This window comes from Gigantopelta aegis, chromosome 8 (assembly GCF_016097555.1).
Source record: "Gigantopelta aegis isolate Gae_Host chromosome 8, Gae_host_genome, whole genome shotgun sequence".
NCBI lineage: Eukaryota > Metazoa > Mollusca > Gastropoda > Neomphalida > Peltospiridae > Gigantopelta > Gigantopelta aegis.
In genome coordinates, this window is record NC_054706.1 from 43,369,956 (window position 1) to 43,391,156 (window position 21,201).

The 21,201-nt window shown below is 34.8% G+C and overlaps 1 protein-coding gene across 1 annotated transcript in view; it reads right to left on the reverse strand.

Moving 5' to 3' along the window:
* Positions 1-5,278: 5,278 nt before the first annotated feature.
* Positions 5,279-21,201, reverse strand: part of LOC121379674 (putative sodium-coupled neutral amino acid transporter 10) — a 44,005-nt gene continuing 28,082 nt past the window's right edge. The window contains exons 8-14 of the mRNA XM_041508324.1: positions 19,806-19,988; positions 19,136-19,253; positions 16,646-16,764; positions 15,763-15,922; positions 13,929-13,993; positions 11,269-11,694; positions 5,279-10,490 (exon numbers count right to left, since the gene is read on the reverse strand). Of these exons, the coding sequence (XP_041364258.1) occupies positions 8,910-10,490; positions 11,269-11,694; positions 13,929-13,993; positions 15,763-15,922; positions 16,646-16,764; positions 19,136-19,253; positions 19,806-19,988 (2,652 nt within the window). The 3' untranslated portion in view covers positions 5,279-8,909. The remainder of the gene's footprint in view (positions 10,491-11,268; positions 11,695-13,928; positions 13,994-15,762; positions 15,923-16,645; positions 16,765-19,135; positions 19,254-19,805; positions 19,989-21,201) is intronic.

The following is a 21,201-nucleotide window of genomic DNA, read 5'->3' on the forward strand; positions in this document are numbered from 1 at the left end:
TTTTGTGCCACACACAAATGGGACAATTCCTTCCAATAGATCTATAACTAAATGATTCTGTAAAAATGCACAGAGCAGCTAGAGAAAATGGCGTCGCTTATCAAAATTACATCATTTACCAAATGACATTTAAAAAAAATCACCCTGATTCAAATAATGGTGAATGAACGTTTGCATTTTTACGTGACATAAATATTAATGACTTTTACACAAACAATACTAGAGGCGTGTTTAAAGCTAAACAAAATAAATTCAGTTATGTATTGTTAAAGTATGCAAATAAATTTAATTATAAGATTTGATCGCTATTATTTTTTGGTTCCTGTAAGTATTAACCACTACATGGAGTCGTACAGTGCTGCACATCATTTTTTCGGTTCAGACTTGCATTGACCAAAAAGTAATTGTGGTCAACTCTTAATTAACCTTTCTCTTTCTCCCACTCGGTTGTTTTGGGCTTACGTGTAACTTAGGACAGGGTTTCTGCTGTAGGGTACAATTATGTACCCTAAAATCTTGGAAATTAATGGATACATTGTTAAAAAAGATTGTAGTAAGAGAACTGCTAATGAAATACATTGCCCAAGTTCAGAAGATTTCATATAAGAACCTATCATGGGCACTTACGATATGTTTTGTTTTTATTATGTACCCTTAAATTATTTTCTGACAGGAAAGTAAAGTTTGTTTTGTTTAATGACACCACTAGAGCACATTGATTTATTAGTCATCGGCAATTGGATGTCAAACATTTGGTAATTTTTACATATAGTGTTAGAGAGGAAACCCACTACATTTGTTTTTCATTAGTAGCGAGGGGATCTTTTTTATGCACCATCCCACAGACATGATAGCCTTTGATATACCAGTCGACATGCACTGGCTGGAACGAGAAGTGGCCCAATGGGCCCACTGAAGGAGATCAATCCTAGAATGACCATATATCAGGCTAGTGCACCATGACTGGTATATCAAAGGCTGTGGTATGTGCTGTCCTGTCTGTGGGATGGTGCATATAAAAGATCCTTGCTACTAATGGAAAATTTAGTGGGTTTCCTCTCTAAGACTGCAAAATTACCAAATGTTTGACATCCAGTAGCCAATGATTAACAAAGCAATGTGCTCTAGTGGTGTCGTTAAAAAAAAAAAACTTTCTGACAGGAAGTGCATATAACAAGAAAAAAGAACAAGGACCAATAAAAAAATTTATTCAACAAATATTGACATATAAACCCCATTGAATTGCATCATGTAAATAAATATATAATCAGCTCTCCAGTAACTCCTTACCCCCCCCCCCCCCCCAAAAAAAAAAAAAACCCCACAAACAACAACACACAAAAAACATGTTTGTTGCAACCCACCAACCATTATAGTAGTGAAATAGTTTTTTTTTAAAAACCCAAGCATTCTGGAAGTACTGCTAAAGCAATATATGTATCCCTACCAGGCCAAACAAATTTTCATATCTCCTAAATTCAAGGGCTATAACTATGTAAAATATGTTCTGTAACGGTACATGATAAAGCTACACACAAAATTGCAGCTCAGTATTTAAAGGCATTGTGGGGGAACAATATCCAGAAAAGTTATGTGGGACAGACGAGGGAGTCCCGTCCGATTGGACCCGATAGGAGACTAAAAACATTTAAAGTGAGTTGGTGTGATTTTTATGAGATTACTGAATAAATCTAATTTAATTGGGCCATTTCTCATCCCAGCCAGTGCATCATGACTGGTATATTAAAGGCTGTGGTATGTGCTATCCTGTCTGTGGGATGGTGCATATAACGGATCCCTTGCTACTAATAGAACAGTGTAGTGGGTTTCCTCTAAGACTATATGTCTGAATTATCAAATGTTTGACATCCATTAGCTGATTATTAATAAAGCAATGTGCTCTAGTGGTATTGTTAAACAAAACAAACTTTTAATGCAAAAGAAGACCAGCTGCGACAAAAAATTTTAAATCCCATCTTCAGTGTTGTCCAGTACGAGTGAAGAAATCCGGTTTGAAGAATGATGTATACAATTTCTTTTGCTTTCCAGGATTGACATTTTCATCAACATGTATGCTAAACCAACAAGTCTCAGAGCCGTCAACCTGTGGCAATGCTTAGGCGTGAGAAAATTAGAAGTCGGGCCAAGGACTGCATGCTCTTGGTCGGGTCCTGGTCCCAAGACCTGATCAAGGGATCCATGGGGCCATTGCCCTGGGTAAAACAGGGTTTTTGTTTGTTTGTTGAAGCCCAAAATGGAGATATCTAAAAATCGAGTGAGTGCAGGTTTTAGTAATTATTGCACTTAATGTTAAACCATACAAGTCGGTTATCTGTAGTGGTTGTTGGTACAGAACAGAGGGCAGGCTTCATATGCTGTATTACTATTAGTAGGTACTAATACAGAGACCCAGCACATAATTCCATTCAGCTCTAAAATACAAATCACTATTATAAAATAGTTTTATTTTTAAAAAGTGAGATTGTAGTAGCATTGTGTGAGCATGATCTTTCTTACAACTGTGTGAGACTCGCGCCATATGCGTGACAGGTATGAAGTCTGTTGGTATGGGATACTCTCAGGAAATCTTTGACATTACAATGTTGGCAGAGGTGAAACTGGAACGTGCTGATCAAAGATCTTTTCACATAGCCTGTGTGGAAGTAGCAGTCTTCTCTATAGACCAAGTGTCAAAATAATAACACTCCAAATGGTCAGAAATGTCTCACAGTGTCATTCATTTCTTACCGTCTTGGTATTGTGTCTTGGTATTGTGTCGTACATCGGAAATTGAGAGATCATTGAGTACCGAATCCCAGCTCTGAAGATTTCCCCTCAACCCAATTGCTGATATTTCTGGTCTAATGTACTTGTCAAGCTTTAATCACACTGCTGTGATGTTGGTACATTGAAACTCCACCTAATGAGCACCCCCGCTCTAAGATCACCCACCCCTCTATAAAGACTGGAAAACTTTCTTAATATTTTAGAGTAAAAATATTCTAGTATTAAGACATGTTTGTACTGGCTGTGGACGCCCTGAAACGTCAGGGAGGGTTTCATTTGTTCAAAAAGTTGTTAATATCCGTTTTGTAATAATTAAGAAAAATAATGGGCTCCAACTCACAAATAACTGAAGTAGGCTTGACACTTGATTATTCTTGTAGTTCAATGTAAATGTCAATACCCTGTCATCACCTTTTAATTTCTTCAGTTGAGACATTGTTGACGGCAACTGGGAAGGAGTGTGAAACATAAAATACACAGTCAATATTTACTAAAACAATTACCATTTTTAATAATGGCAATTCTGTATTAGGACCACACCATTACTAAAGAATTGTAAGAATTGTTTTATTTAACGATGCACTCAACACATTTTATTTACAGTTATATGGCATCAGACATATGGTAAAGGACCACACAGATACTGAGAGAGGAAACCAGTTGTTCATGGGCTACTCTTTTTCGATTAGCAGCAAGTGATCTTTTATATGCACCATCCCACAGACAGGGTAATATATACCACGACCTTTGTTACACCAGTTGTTTCACTGCATTTACAAAACATTTCAATTAGTCTACCCCTTAATATATAATGGCATGTCTATTTTACCGATTACTGTTGGTTGTTATTAGCTAACAGTAAAACCGAAGCAGAGTTAAACCAAACAACAGGTTGTCTAATCATTAAAAATACTGACTGTCAAGCAGCAGCCTTGAAATATTTTTTTTGATTTAAAAGAAAAACCACAAACATAAAATATTCATATACAACTTATAATATAAAGCCCAAAAGTGAAATACAGTTGTTATTACATCAACAATATACAGTAAAATAAAGTTAATGGTTAGTGAGACAGAACAGCATTCTTAAACAGACAGTCTCAAAGCTGCATAATCATAACACAAAAATGTTTATTCAATGTTCTTGTGAAAAGTAAAGATAATATATTACAAACTCACAAAACATTACGTCCAAATAATTTTTATTTACTAGTACTACTATTTTATAAACTTATATTACAGAACTGCAAACTCCAATACTGGTGGCATCACAGTTTGAATTGGATCTTATATTGACAAAGAACTGGCTATTATTTTTATATTTTTTATGTACTTCATATTTTTTTTTAACAAGTATTCTCCAGAAAACCACTGTTTATGTCAAGTGGAAACACTTACAGTTTTTATATTCTTGAGTTAATTTATGCAAGGATCGTGTGTGGGATTAATTTGCAGTTGTTTATCACAAATATATGTACTATTAGCAAAAAATAACACAACATTGAGACTGCACCTTTATCACACACACTCCAAGTCCATTTTATAACATTGTGTATACAGTACCATGCTGGCCAGTGTATAAAAATTGTTGGTCGAAATCTGTGTGTTTCTTAACCATATGTCCGACCGGCCTCAGTAGCATTGTGGCAGGCCATCGGTCTACAGGCTGGTAGGTACTGGGTTCGGATCCCAGTTGAGGCATGGAATTTTTAATCCAGATACCGACTCCAAACCCTGAGTGAGTGCTCCGCAAGGCTCAATGGGTAGGTGTAAACCACTTGCACCGACCAGTGATCCATAACTGGTTCAACTAAGGCCATGGTTTGTGCTATCCTGCCTGTGGGAAGCGCAAATAAAAGATCCCTTGCTGCCTGTTGTAAAAGAGTAGCCTATGTGGCGACAGCGGGTTTCCTCTAAAAAAAATCTGTGTGGTCCTTAACCATATGTCTGACCCCATATAACCGTAAATAAAATGTGTTGAGTGCATCGTTAAATAAAACACTTCTTTCTTTCTTTCCATATGTCCGACACCATATAACCATAAATATAATGTGTCGAGTTTCCAGGTAATACATGTATTATGAGATCCAGTTAATCATCACAGAAAAGTCTTTGTACATCATAAAAATGTCATGAAAAATTAAAAAAAACCCCAAAAAACTCCACAACCAATAATGGAATTTGAGTGATAAAAGTATAGTTAGGGGTGCATGGATCCAAGATTCTGAGCAGAACAATACGGCAGTTTAAAGTTGTTTTGCTAATGTTCTGTATGGAACACCTTGTGTGATAAATATTTGTGAATAATAATCTGTAAATACATGTGTCAGACCATCCTATATTTAGGGCATCATTTTTAAAGATGATACATTTTAAAAATAAATGACATTATATTTTAATTTAACAAATTTGCCGTTTTTCAGTTGTATATTCACATACATGTTGAATGCCTCGTCACCTACAATATTTATACACCAAAACAAAATAGTTCTTAAATAACAACACTTTATTTCTTATTTTTCAAACAAAAATTGTCTTCAAAACATTTTTCAAAATCAAAACCTTCCACTGGAATTACAATAACAAATAACATTAAGATTTCTTTGCTGCAAGATCATAACTAAAGTATTAATCAAAATTATACCCAGGTGATTTTTCAGTCTTATATATTGGTTATGAAAATCCCTGGAATAAAAACCATAAAAATGTGTCAGTATTATCATGACCTGTCGTATTCAAACAAATCGATAGAAAAAAAATGACAATAAATGACCTGTTATAGATAGAAATATGAGATTTATTTACAATTTTACTGCAAAACATATGTAATTTGGAACAGACTATAACACCCAGGGTTTATATTGATTACACTTGACAGGTGAAATCACAAGTACCAAGCTAAGCAGAGAGGTGGTCTCAGGTGTGTTCAATATCAAACTTGGTGTTATAGTCTGTTTCATATTACATATGTTTTGCAGTATAATTGTAAATAAATCTCATATTTCTATCTATAACAGGTCATTTATTGTCATTTTCGGTACCGGTTGTTTGAATACCATAACAGTTCATGATAATACTGACACATTTTTATGGTTTTTATTCCAGACATTTTCATAAATAATACATAAGACTGGAAAATCTCCTGGGTATAATTTTGATTAGTACTTTAGTATAAAAGCAATTCCATCCCCAAAAACTATATTTGTGATCAGTTACCAAAAATATAGAAATTTATCTAGTCATCATATCTTACCAGTATATACATTTATTGCAAAATAAATTGAAGATGTACACAATGAAAGCAATATTCTATACAATACAGTAATGTATAAGGAATTTAGAGCAATTGGTCCAAAATGGTCTGAACAGCACACAATAAATTCCATTTTCAACTTGTCACTTATAGACAAAGTAAATTTAGTGCACGTCAACAACGGTGAAACTAAATAATTATCCATATGACAATGGATTCAAACAATGAGCACCAAACCTATTACACCTAAAATTTCATTACTTGGGCTGAATTTATGAAGCCAGTTTTTCTTAAACACTGGTGTTTAAGCATTGTAAACGTATGTAATTACCAAATATGTAAATTTGACCTGTTCTGTTTACACATAAGCCATCAGCTTTAAAGCAGGTAGGTCTTGGTTTGGTATCTCCATCTAACTTCACTGTGGACAAACAAAACACTAGGCAGTAGGCACGTGTGGTCTGAACCATAACTGGATATAAAGATGACAATAAACTGAACTGAAGTAGCCAATGAACCCAAAGTATTAATGGTCTATGTAGTTCCAGTAATAATCCATACAGATCATTACCTATATGCTGTACAAATTCATGCAGTTGATGACAGTATCAAAAATAAAGGAATGAACTTCACTGTGGCAGAAGAGAATGGGTCAAGAACATTATCTACCAACATGGTTAAATTAATTACAAATGTTCATCTCACTAGTGTAAGTCTTTTTCAAATTATTTGTTCAAATCGAGTTTCCCTCCTAGATCATTTGTAAAAGACACTCTTCTGTGGAGCTGGAATTTGTATGAATGGTAATACTTAAGAACTGTCTGTTATTTCTTTTATGTTCAGGGTATGAACCAAAAAATATATCCACAAACTGTGAATTGGCGAACCTGTTCTCACATAAGTTTGTGGATTATTATTTTTTGTTCATACCCCAACGAACGTAAAAGAAATAAAAGACAATACTTATAATTAAATTTGAAACATACTTACTAATGTTTAGTGTTATTCACTAAAAGTTCACATTTTGAATTATATTTTTGGTTAAAAACAATAAATGCTCAATAAGACATATTACTAATATAACACGATGTCAACAGATATCACGTTCCCTGATGTAATTTTTACATTCAAGAGAAATGAACAAACTCATGTAATTTTTACATTCATTGAGAACTGAACAAACTCATGTAATTTTTACATTCATTGAGAAATGAACAAACTCACATTGGGATGACGTTATAGTGTAATGAATGTAATGGAAATTTAATTATATATACATCAAATCAGTAAACTACTTTGCCTTGTAATTCAATGAATAATGGCTGATGATGAATGAAATAAAGCAACTTATTATGGTATGCCAAACCACAACATGAAACAAAATTAACAGGAATGATTAATTGTTCCCTTAACTTAAGATTAAAATATTACCTACCATATATTGATACCCTATAAATTACTCTTTTAAATTAAAAAAAATAAAAATTGAGATAAAGTTAAAATGATGAAAGTAATTTAATAAACAGAAAATCTCATGACGACTTCACTCTGTGAGATATAATTTATATTTGATAGAAAAAAAACATGAAATATTCTCTATAATGTACACGTACAATCATACTTACATCTTTATAATTTTACTTGAAAATATACTATGGCATTGAAAAAGTTCTATGATGATGAACCACTTGCAGGATCACAGTACTGATTGCAGCCTAGAGTGAGTGCATTGTTTCCATCTCCATCACATAACATCCTTTGTCAAAGTGAAATAAAACACAAACTTTCTACAATGTAAACGTGTGCATTTTGGTTGTCATATGGATGTTCAAATATCTTGGTCCTACATAGTATGTCTTGTCACCATTTTTAATTCTTAGGAGATGACCATAATAGAGTTTTCAGATTTGTGAGTGTCTGGGTTGGATCCATGGGTGGGTGTCACACAATTCTAAAATGGGGCAAGTTCAGTTTGAGGAAGACAAACAAGCCAAGGTCCCAAAAGGTGTAACTTCTGTAGGAGGTTCGTGGCCATGCACTCCAGAACATTGCGAAATAAAGAGACGCGTTTTAATTCAAGTTAGTGTTGTATATTGTGGATGATGAATTTTAAAGAAAAGTAATTGAAAAGGGCACTTCATATGGACAGGACCCCTCTGACCCCACTGCATCCCCCAATGAAACATATATGAAGGCATCAAATAAACAATAACATCCATAAATCTAAAAACTCAACATGGTTATGTCCACTGTAAACTAAGCGTTTTTCATAAAATCAATTGAATGTCTAGTACTCCTTGACACTGTTAACTGAACAGTTAACTCAAGGCCTATCCCACTTTCTAATGACATCACTAGATTTGCAGGTATTATTGTTGATTTGATGTCTGCAAAACAGTATAATTAACCAATCACATTACAGAAGAAACTAATTTACTAGACAATGTAACACCACTAAAAGTTTAGAAATGACCCGCCTTTGAATATTGATATGATATAAAAAGTATTGCATTTTACATGATCACCTAAATTAGAGACAGCAGCCAACAGAAAGAAAACAAGAATTCTGTAGAAGAAATGTCTCGCCTACCAAATAACCTTTTCTGTGCCCTGTGATAAACATGCAGAGGTGCAACTATAAACCAAGTTGCACTGACCTAGGTTTTATAGTTTGTGAAGAATTTATCTAAATGCGAAACCTTCAATGCACAAGTTGGCGCCGCCGCCTTCATCAAAGACATAATACTTCTTAAAGGTGAGACAAAAACTAGATTGTCTATTTTAAATACTAAAAACATCCAAAAAATTGCAGAGTACTTAATAAATGTCATTATTTTCTGTTCAAATCCATCTGAGACACAGTGTTCTGTCACCTCCGCCTCGACATTTGAAATGCTGCCATGCGGTGACTCAGATCATCAGTTACGATTTTCTCCACATGTGATTCAACACCAAGTTTATCACCAGTCAACTGATTCACAGCTGCAATACTTTTTAGTTTCCTCTTCATCTCAATCTTTTGTTTTTTATCACCATCTTTTACCTCTGCCTTTTCACCTTTGATTTGAGTCTTCTTATCACTGTCCTTTTCATTCTGGATTTCTGGTGCCTTAACACTGTATTGGTTACCGAGTACCTCGTTTGTATCATGCTCAGTCTGTTTTGCTTTAACATTAACATCATTACTAGCAATCTGTTCCTTATTGATCTGAATCTTCTTAACAGACTGATCTGTGTTGCGTTTTTGTCGGCTTAGAATCTGTTTGTTTTCCTCACCGAGAACATCCTTTTTGTCTGCCTGTATGTTCAGACTGGTCAGAAGATCAGTAATGTCTCGTTTCTGTCGTTTCACCTTGGAATCATCAGCTGGTGCAACAGGGGAATTGTGTTGCTGATCTCTGAAAGGCTGGTTGACCTTTATAACGCCAAGATTGGAAAGATGACCTACAGCTCCATTCTGACCTTGCATAGCCTGCCACTGCTCCTGTTTTTGTGGCATATTCTGTTGTCCTTGTCCCTGTGGCATATTCTGTTGTCCTTGTCCCTGTGGCAGAGCCTGCTGTCCTTGTCCCTGTGGCAGAGCCTGTTGTCCTTGTCCCTGTGGCAGAGCCTGTTGTCCTTGTCCCTGTGGCACAGCCTGTTGTAGTCCTTGTCCCTGTGGCAGAACCTGTTGTCCTTGTCCCTGTGGCAGAGCCTGTTGTCTTTGTCCCTGTGGCAGAGCCTGCTGTCCTTGTCCCTGTGGCAGAGCCTGCTGTCCTTGTCCCTGTGGAAGAGCATGTTGTCCTTGTCCCTGTGGCAGAGCCTGTTGTCCTTGTCCCTGTGGCAGAGCCTGTTGTCCTTGTCCCTGTGGCAGAACCTGCTGTTGTAATCTTTGTCCTTGTTGTAGAACCTGTTGTCCTTGGCCTTGTGGTAGAACCTGCTGTCCTTGTCCCTGTGGCAGAACCTGCTGTTGTAGTCTTTGTCCTTGTTGTAGAACCTGTTGTCCTTGGCCTTGTGGTACGATCTGTTGTCCTTGGCCCTGTGGTAGGACCGGTTGTCCTTGGCCTTGTAGTACGACCTGTTGTCCTTTGCCCTGTGGTATGATCTGTTGTCCTTGGCCTTGTTGTCCTTGGCCCTGTGCTACAACCTGCTGTCCTTGGCCCTGTGGTACAACCTGTTGTCCATGGCCCTGTGGTAGGACCTGTTGTCCTTGGCCCTGTGGTAGAATCTGCTGTTGTCTTTGTGGTATCATCTGTTGTTGCCTCAGAGGTAAATCTTGCTGGGCGTTCCCCTGCTGTACAGCTTGTTGGTGTCCTTGCCCTTGAGGTAAACCTTGAAGTTGACCTTGTAGTAAACCTTGCTGCCCTTCACGTTGTGGTAAACTGTTTTGCTGTCCCACTTGCCCCTGGAGCAAATGACCCTGAATTTCATTTGGCTGTCCTTGATCAGGTGGTAATATTTTCTGCTGATCCTAGAAATAAATACATTAAATAAAATTAATTTTGTTTCATTTGTAATGTACATTAAATCTATCTGGCTGGATGATGATGATACTAATACTGAATAACACAGTTGTATGTCATCAACAAGATTAACTTCCAAATGAACAGGACCCCGTTTTACGAAATTATCTTAGTGCTAAGATCACTGTAACCAGTGGACAATATTTCAAAATCTTGGAAGTTAATTCACATGAGTTTTACTTAGGTAACCGGTTGTTCGGTTATGTGAATATAGTTCTCATAACCAACGAGTTAGGCCTACCTAATCCTAAAACACTTGAACTACGGTTCTGTGGTACATTGGTGGTTCAAAAACATAAACTGATTTTCTCTTTCATTACGGATATATAGTACTTACCAGGTGCTTTTAATTTTAGAATGTAATTGTTCACCACATAACTGACTGGTGGTTCTCATGATTTTAAAGTTGCATAACCGACTTGCAAACAGAACACCGGTTCTCGTAAAATACTGTGCCCTGTATAACTGTCTAAGAATAGTTATGCACATAAAACGGGGCCTAGAATAGTTACAATATTTCTAACCCACCCATGATCTCTCAATGAATAAGATGAACTTGTTTTCATTAGCATTGTATTTATCTATGCCTTTCAGATCCTAATGTGGGGATTCTTTACCTGGGATGGAGTTGAAAGGATCTTAAATCAAAGGGGGAATGGGTCAAGACACTGTCTTACTAAGTAGGGCAGAAGGTTTAAGAATCACCAAACCTTTTCATGCACTCACCTCTCTTTTAGGAACATTGTGTTCCTTATCCTTGTGCTCCTTGAGCTCCTGCAGCAGCTCCTTCTGCTGCTTGATCACCTCCTTCTGCTGCTCGACCAAGTCAGCCAACAGCTTCTCATTCTTGGCCACCTTCTCCACGTCCTCATGCTTCTCTGAAGCCTTCTCCTTGTCTCCTTCATGCTTCCCTATGTCAACAGCTTTCTCTTTTCCATCAGCAGGTTTCTCCTTTTCATCGACAGATTTCTCTTTTTCCTTGACAGATTTCTCTTTTTCCTTGTCCACATTCAAAGTTTCCTTCTCTTTGTCAACAATAGTTTCTTTCTCATCATTTTTGTGCTCATTATGTTTTGGGTCAGGCTCTTTTGGTTTGTCATGGATCTCCTGTTTTGGATCAGGCTTCTCCTTCTGTTCACTGCCAGACTTTATCTTCAAAACAAGATCATTAAAGAAGATATTAACCTAAAATACTTATTTATTGATAATATAGATAAATTACATAATCACTCAGAAATGAAAATAACCTTAAACAAAAACAAAATAAAAAACTTTGCAGTCTTGAAAAATGTGGCTATTTTTTAATTTTTGTCACAGAACAAGGACAGAAATAATTTTCAGGTGGCACTAAAAAAAAATGAGTTTTTCAATCCAATCTCACAGCACCAAACAGGAATATGTCCTTAGTAGATGATGAAGACTGTTTCACTGCTACCTTATACACTGTACAGCAGGGTTTTGTGCACATACAGCTTTATTTAACATCAGATCACTACAATATCCAGTGTCAAACTGAAAGATGGAATTCAACTTGAAAGCATCAGCTACTACTAATGTAAAGAAGGACTGATTAATATTCACGAAAGTGATTACTGTAGTCTAGTATGTGGCTTACCGTAATCATCTTTGTGAATATTAATCAATTTTCACTACAAACAGTTTAGACTGCTCTCTAACAGTGAGAACGCATTTTTGACCTGAAAATCAGTTTAGTTGCTCCAGCAGCATTAACCTTCTTTACATTCTTAGTAGCTGAAGCTTTCAAGTTGAATTCCATCTTTCAGTTAAACACACTGGATATTATAGTGATCTGATGTTAAATAAAGCTGTATGTGTACAAAACCATGCTGTACAGTGTATAATGTAGCAGTGACAAAAAAGTAGAAATGTATGAGAGGAAATGTAGTTTCTTGTGATGTAATTCTTGGCTGGGGAGCTGCTTTGTATTTTGAATTGTTAACTGAGTGAACTGGGAAGAGGATGTAGTTTGTGGGTGTGTTCACTTTGTTCACATTGGCATTCTTACTACCACAGCACCAGGAGGTCAGGCACAATTCATAGAAATAGGTGTCATTCGCTCTGTTTGCCCACATGGGATTGTTTACATCAAGATAGCAAAAAAAAACAAGCCCATGCAGGCAAGTAGTTTCTTGTACAATGCCAATGGCCTAGTGAGATTAATGAAACTGCTAAGTCACTGGGGCTATATGGAAAAACAGTGTACTTAATTATGGTCTCAAGCTATCATGGACATGACTTCTTTAGGTTCTAGAGGCTACATATTTGTTTGAACAATGATTAATGCCAGTTACCAGATTTCAGAATGAACATGGGCAACAGGTGGTTTACATTTGTCCTCAAAATGGTAATATGTTTTGGTTTAATTTTCCCACCCCCTTGTAAGATCTCCCTAATTTATAAAATAATATTCTGATGACAGACAGGTGAAGATAGACGGTATAAATGTATTTTTTTAACATGTGCATTAATATTGTGGGAATTACCGTATTTGACCGGAAATAAGCCCAGGGGGCCAAGACAACTCATTGTGAGCTTGGCATGGGGTGGGCTTATTCCCAGACAAGGGGCCAGTTTTGTTGAAATTTTTTTTAATAATAATAATTAAAATAAATAACAATATTTAAATGAACTAGGAAGAAAACAAAAAACGTTCAGTAGCACATCTATTAATTAGTGTTCCATTTGTTATTAATAAATAATAATTGTTTATTAATTAAATTGGTGTTTTTTTTATTAGTATCTAATTATCAGAAACACACCTTCTATGTTACAATTACTTACCAGTGCTGTTTATTTACATCCAAAATTTAATGCTGAGAAGACTTAAAACAACAGCAATTAACAACAAACTCAATAGCCTATACACACGTTTCTGACACAGGCAGCTAGCTTACACTACAAAGAATTGTCAAAGGTCATTGTTCTTAGCTAATCAGAATAAGGTATTTGCTTAATTAGCATTAACTGCGACCCAGTGTGGTGGTAAAAATAGACACTGGTTTTTAGTTCATACTTGGCTTGGATACTTCAGAGAAATACTGCAGGCATGAAATTGAAAACAATGTTACACACTGTTATTGTTAGACTGCTAAATCTCACTGGTGGTAAAATATTGTGTTACATTTGTGTTTAATTATCTGCAGGAGGTATGACCTTTTAAATGAACTTTGAGCAAACTTGCAATTTCATGTTATTTATAAGGTGACAAAGTTGGGGGTGGGCTTATTTACGAATGAGGGCCTAATTTCTTAAATGCTATCAAAACGAGGTGGGCTTATTCAAAGACATGGGCTTATTTCCGGTCAAATACGGTAATGCTTTTCAATGTGTTAATCTCAAAGTGAACTAAAGACATTTATTCAGACCTTTTCTTCAGCATCATCAGGTGCTTTAGGTTCTGGGGGCTCAATTCGTTTTGCATCCTGGGTTTCTGAAATAAATCAAGATCATATTTTTCATCTAACAACTGTTTGTCATTATTTGTGAATTTATTAATGTACAATCACAAAATTGTATAAAGTGATCTACTAAATTAAATAAACTATATCTGCCATGACCGTGTGTATATGTGTGTATGCATGCCTACATGCACGAAGTACCACCAAGTCTATTTCCTTCTGCATGACAGTCAATCAGCGCTGATTGTTATGTCAGATCGGCAATTCCATGCACACCAGGAATTAGCACAGACGGTCTTTGGCATGTAAGACTGTCATATGTCAACATTTTGTAAAAATTTAAACAGAACCCATTATAGTCTGAATTGGCATGTAACTCTATAATGAATAGAGTTAAAATTCATATAAAATCATATCATTAAGTTTTAAAACCATATCAACTCAAATAACATTTTAAGAAAACAAAAATTTGTAAATAAAAAAGTTTCTTAATAAATTAAATTTCATTTTTTATACAGGGGTGAAGACAAAATGCTAGAACAACCAAGGTATGCATCTTCACTTGCACTGATACTGAAGTAGTCGACAATGCAGTAGAGACTAAAGGTAGAAGACTGTACTTAATTTACCATGGCTGTTCCATAAGTTGCCTTCAAACCTGTATCAAAAAAGATTTAATCTATACAATTTGATAGTAATTTGTAAGGAGTCTGTGATATCGCTGAAACGACTCGTAAGTCTATGTTAACCGGCCAAGCATTATAAAAAAGACATAATTGCCAAAAATATTTACATTGTCTAATAAAAAGGATCAGTGCCAATAAGTATCCCAATACGTATCGTATTACAAGACACATATTATGATAAACATCGTATCACAACTCATGTTTCAGGTCCTACCCGTATCATTACAATGGAAAGTTAAAGTTTGTTTTGTTTTACATCATCACTAGAGCACATTGATTTATTAATTATCAGCTATTGGATGTCAAATGATTTAATAATAATTCTGACATTTTTCCATTAGCAGCAAGAGATCTTTTATATGCACTTTTCCCCAATGACAAATTGGCACATACCACAGTTGTAGTCATGGGGCATTGGTTGGGATGGGAAAACCTCAATGAGAGAATGGATCCTTCGACCCAAGCACCTCAGGTGAGCTACATGTAGATCCTACCCCCACCTTTAATACGACTACACTCATTCACTCTATAATGAATGGCGGTGTTTAACACAGATAGTGACCACCTGTCTAAAGTAGCCAGTGGCCACCTAAATTGGATCACAAATCACTAAAATACCTGTATTAAGAGGCCACATTAAATGTTTTGTGTTCTATAAAAGGGTTATTTTAAATAACAAGGTGCAGCAAATGAGTGGTGTTCACACCTTCATGAATACTAGTGCCCATTCAGTCGTGAGATCTCTACTGAGTATTAATTAAGAAAGTACGACTGGAATGCATCTAACTGCCTCTTGGTAGGGAAAGCATGACATTTGTCGATTCATCTACTATGACAATACAACACATGAATGTGTAATTAAATAATTAAATGGAAACAGAAAACAAACTTGTGAGAGAATTAATTGTAAACAGTTAAATTAATACATTACAGTCAAATTTTATTATTTCTGAAGAAGGCAACACGTCAAAAGCTGATTTATAGTAAACTACAGATTACAACCTGTAATCAGCGGCCACCTATCTTAAGTAGTTACTTTTTTCTACTCCCATGTGTGGCTGCTTAAGACAGGTTTGACTGTACATACTCTATGTTGTGTTCTACCGTAGACTAACCTGGTGTCTTTAGATTAGATGGCGGCTGTATATCCGGTTTCAAAACATCTACTTCATCTACTAGTTTTGGCACCACAGCATGTGTGTGGCCTTTGTCCTGGGAGTACAGAGTGGTGAATGTGCTAACAATCAGGATACTCACACCAAACACCATCACCAGCTGCAACAAGTAGTAACTTATATTAAGTAACAAGTATACAATTTGCTTTAATTCCCCTAACTATGTAACAGTAAGACAATAAACCAAATATAACACTACATACAAACCAAATGGCTGTTCAGATCAGTTCATGATCCAAGTTTTGATGGTGAGGAAAGGGTGGTAATGCCATTAGATGAGAAACCAGTTTATATAAGTAAAGAAAAAAACCCATTCTATAACATTTGCTAAAAATCCTTAGCATTAGTTATTTTTCTACTATCTTTTTCTTTTGCCTTAATTTGGTCGAACTTTCAATACAATAATGGTTCTAACTAAAAATGCTTATCGACCAAACATTTGTTACATAAGTGGTTCATGTCATAGGAATTTAACTTTTTTGAAGAAGAGTACATAATTATACATGTGTATCTTTTAATTTTGGCAAATTTTATACTGTAAAATAACACTTCAGGTGGCTAATCATGTATTGGTAATATTCCCACTATATTTCAGAGAACAAGACATGAATGGAAAGTTCAGTTCAAAAATAATAACAGTGGATTTGTTAACACAGCAATTTTAAAATACAAACTCCCACAAATAATTTAATTTGCTAATTTTATTTTTGACTGGTTTCTGCATAATTAATGCTTCAAAGAACACAATTATTGGGTACTGCTAATTCCAGTTATTATGATATAATTTATTTTATTTAAATGTAAATATTTAATGAGTTTCAACCTGAGCTAGGATCTTGCCTTCTGTCTTTGCTGCCATGACACGGACAAAAAACAGAGCTGGAAAGATGTAACAGATCAGAGTCCCCACTGTGGCTCCATTCATACCAAGGATAAATTCAACTGAAAACAAACACAATTACATGTGTGTGTAATAAAAAAAACCTCTGTATCCACCAATTATTTCTGGTATGAATCGCAATATACAGTCAAACTTCGATAACTCGATCTTGAAGGGCACAAGGAAATAGTTTGAGTTTCAGGGAGTTCGAGTTTTAGAAATTAAGATATAAGAGTTCAAATTTGAAACTGCATTGCAGCTGGTTGCAGCTGGTTTATACTGTTAAAGAACATAACAGCTGCACTTTTTGTACGATTGTTTACTTCTTTATTTGTAGGAAATTAGTACAAGGCATAAGGGCAATCCCCATTTTGCAGTTCGGCTTTTTCTGTCAGTAGCCAAATGAGGGAATTCTTACACTGTCGCAAAAATCTATCTCTATTCATTTTACAGTATTAATTTTAGACAATATAGAAAAGACATATGGTCATATATGATGAAAACAAGACAAATATGCAACTGGTTTTACAACTATTTATTATATTTTCTAAATAATGCTATGGGTCAAATAAATTGTTATCATTATTCAACACGTAACAAAGAAATTTTCTTCTTTATTACTACAATATGATTAAATGTGTATGTTGTTTAAAAAGAAAGTTTCAGTTTTGTTTTTTTAATGTATTATTTTCTTTTTTCCAATTTTTTAATAGTGAAAAAGTAGTTTAAAAAAAAAAACTTGTTTAGTTCAGCACAGGCTATGCCATAGCGATATGTTTTCTTTATTTTCTTTAAAATAAATATGATAATAAACACATTATGTTCAGAACATGTTATACAGGGTTGAGAATAAGTAATCATCATAAGTTAAAAGTATTTGGTCCTCTTACCACATTGTACATGTATGGTATTTCAATCTATAAGTTTATTTCTTCAAACAGTAATTAGTCAAATCTGAGCATGTGAAATTGATTTCTGAGTTTATAATCACCTACAGATCAGCCCAGTGCTGCTCATCCAAGCATTTCCAAATCTTATCTGGAGAATTGTCACATGCCCTGGCAATTAATTAGCATACATTTTTAAAAAGTGCTTAAAACCCCATTCTAATTCAATTTCTATATTATCCAACATTGTATTGGCTAATGAAATCCATCTGTGACACTAAAACCCACATCAATATGTTGAGACTTCTGAGAATTCCCTAAGAGACTATTTACATATTCATATATGCTCCTTCTTGTTTAGTTGGACCTACTTACGTTTTAAAATTCACCAATTTTCTGTCTTTATTGAATTAGAATGGGGATAACTATGTTGTATTTGACCAATTACAGACATTAAATATTTCTCTTACCATCTCTTCGTGTCTCTGGTAAAACTCAATTCGTGAAAATAAACCAGAATTAATGTCTGCAAATGGTCAAATACCACACAGTTATCCCTTAAAGGGACACACCCTAGTTACGGCTAGTTGTTAACCATTACGGCATTGTTTTTCACTATTAAACCCATTTTTTCACAAATAAGATTGCACTTTACTCACCGTTTATTATTTAGAATATACATTTCCATTCACCTGAAGTGTTTTTTGGTAATCCTGGTTTTTGTAATACCACAAAATGCATTTTTCGTATTTCATAAATCGCACGCAAGGTCTAATCTATTTTTAGAGGGGATATTTCCATTTCAATGTCACAGACGTTGGTATATCACGTGACCGTTATCATTTTGGTTCGGTTTGTTTTCTTGTGCACGGTTCGCGCAATCAACATCCGATTTGTTGTTGTTCATTTGTGAGATTTTTCTTCACAGTTCGTGAACATTTTCAGTAACAATAAAGTTCAGACAAGTAAGTGTCTCAATACAAAACGTTACAAACCCTTAAAACCAATAATTTTGCTAAGTCCTACAATATCTGGAGAGGGGATACAACCAGGACAGAACAGTTGGAACATGTCCAGGAGAGGTGAAAAGAACGCACCCCAAGTCTGTGAAATTTGTCGTGATGTAGGCATTGTTGTGCTTCGAGCGACATCTACCGGTGACATCAGAATACAAACTTTCAAAATTATTTCAAGCAATTGGGACAAGGGGATTCCCATGGTATTTATCGATATAAAACCTGCTTTTTCACTCCATTTGATAAAAACGTGATCTAAGTGTGTTACAGGTTTGTAGATTAACCAAATTATAATTTATTTTCGCTGGATGGAACTAGGGTGTGCGGCTTTAAGTATTATTGAAATTCTGGTGCATTCCAAATGTCCACATCAAGACACTATTCTCAGCTTCTTGAAACTTTAAGATAATCTAAAAGACAGCGGGTGTACAGAATAGAAGTGAACACTGTAAAGAAGAAAGTGTACTGTTCAAACAGTAGTAGCACAGTTTAAGAGGACCATGCACCTCTAACACAGCAGTATTTATTACCATTTGGTACAAGAATTCCAACTACCATGGAGACGAACACAATGGCCACAGTGATCATCTTGAAAGTAAGCTCGGGAATGCGACTGTCAATCTGAAAATCTTCATGCGTCTTAGGCTTCTAGAATAAATGGATGTGGTCAGATTTTACAGAAAATATAGACATCATAATAAAGATCACAGCTAAACCAAAACACAAACATTCACACTGTTAACCAAAAATAAATGTTGGCAAGTAAGACAACATTAAAATTATCCCTCAATAGACATGGATTTAGAGTGTTGGGAATGCCCCCACCCCCTCAAACTCTAATTACAAGTACCCTAAAAACCAGCATTTATTCATTGTGTATAATCAGTTTTTAATGTGTGTATTGCTGGTGGTGGATATATTGGTTAATGTTTTAAACATATGGTTATTTTGACACTTTGTCTAGATAGTGAGAGAAGAAACTCGCAGGGGCCAAGCAGGCTACTCCTACCGAAAGTACTTTCCCCATGACAAGACTACATATTATAATGTGTACCAAAATACAAGCTGACTGTAAACCATTATGCACATTACCTTTTTGCTTTATGTTTTATAGTTGTGGATGCCTAAATTTAAAGTCCATATGCAAAATTTTAAAAGCACAGATTGTTTATATATCGTGGACAGTTCCAGCTGACGTACCTGTGGGAAAAGCAGTGTGTAAAGACTGGATCGACACGGAAATATGATGACCGGGAATGTGATGACAATGGAGAAAACAAAGCACATTTTCATGATGTCGGCAGTGAATGTGGCTGGGAACTGAGTTATAATATCACCCGTTATCTCCTCTCTGTAGAAGGCAATGTAGCCAAAAAACCCAACCTGAAACAAACAGCATACAGTGTGCTTACAACTAAAGTACTGTCGGAAATAGAATTAAAATAATTTTTGTCAATTATTTCTTTCATATTAAACTGACAAGTAAATATTTTGTAAATATGTATTTAATGATAGTCTACCTAATTTAGCATTTACTTGTTTGGGCTCTCATTGATGTACAAGGTGGTGTTTACTCTTGAAATTAAAAGAAAGATGTTGGTAAACAGGTGATTTGTGACATTTACTGGAACAGACTACACACATTTTGATCAACATGTGTCAACTTCATTTACCCGTAAACAAACGTTTATTTAAAACTGCAAGTTAAGTGATTATTTTGAATTACAGCATAAATTATTCATTATGACCAGCATATTTAGTGAGTATAAATTCAATATATGTACATTCGAAATTTACACAATCTTGTAACCTCTTAAAGGTGCTATATTAGGGCCTAGAGTTATATGTGAGCACATGTGTGTGATAAAGATTCTCCAATAAAAATGTATTTTTATTAGTATTATTTCCTATAATCACCTATGGGTATATATTTATTTTTATTAGTATTATTTCCTATAATCACCTATGGGTATATATTTATTTTTATTAGTATTATTTCCTATAATCACCTATGGGTATATATTTATTTTTATTAGTATTATTTCCTATAATCACCTATGGGTATATATTTTATTAGTATATTATGTATTTTTATTAGTATTATTTCCTATAATCACCTATGGGTATAAATGTATTTTTATTAGTATTATTTCCTATAATCACCTATGGGTATATATGTATTTTTATTAGTATTATTTCCTATAATCACCTATGGGTATATATTTATTTTTATTAGTATTATTTCCTATAATCACCTATGGGTATATATTTATTTTTATTAGTAGATACAATTATTTCCTATAATCACCTATGGGTATATATTTATTTTTATTAGTATTATTTCCTATAATCACCTATGGGTATATATTTATTTTTATTAGTATTATTTCCTATAATCACCTATGGGTATATATGTATTTTTATTAGTATTATTTCCTATAATCACCTATGGGTATAAATGTATTTTTATTAGTATTATTTCCTATAATCACCTATGGGTATATATGTATTTTTATTAGTATTATTTCCTATAATCACCTATGGGTATATATTTATTTTTATTAGTATTATTTCCTATAATCACCTATGGGTATAT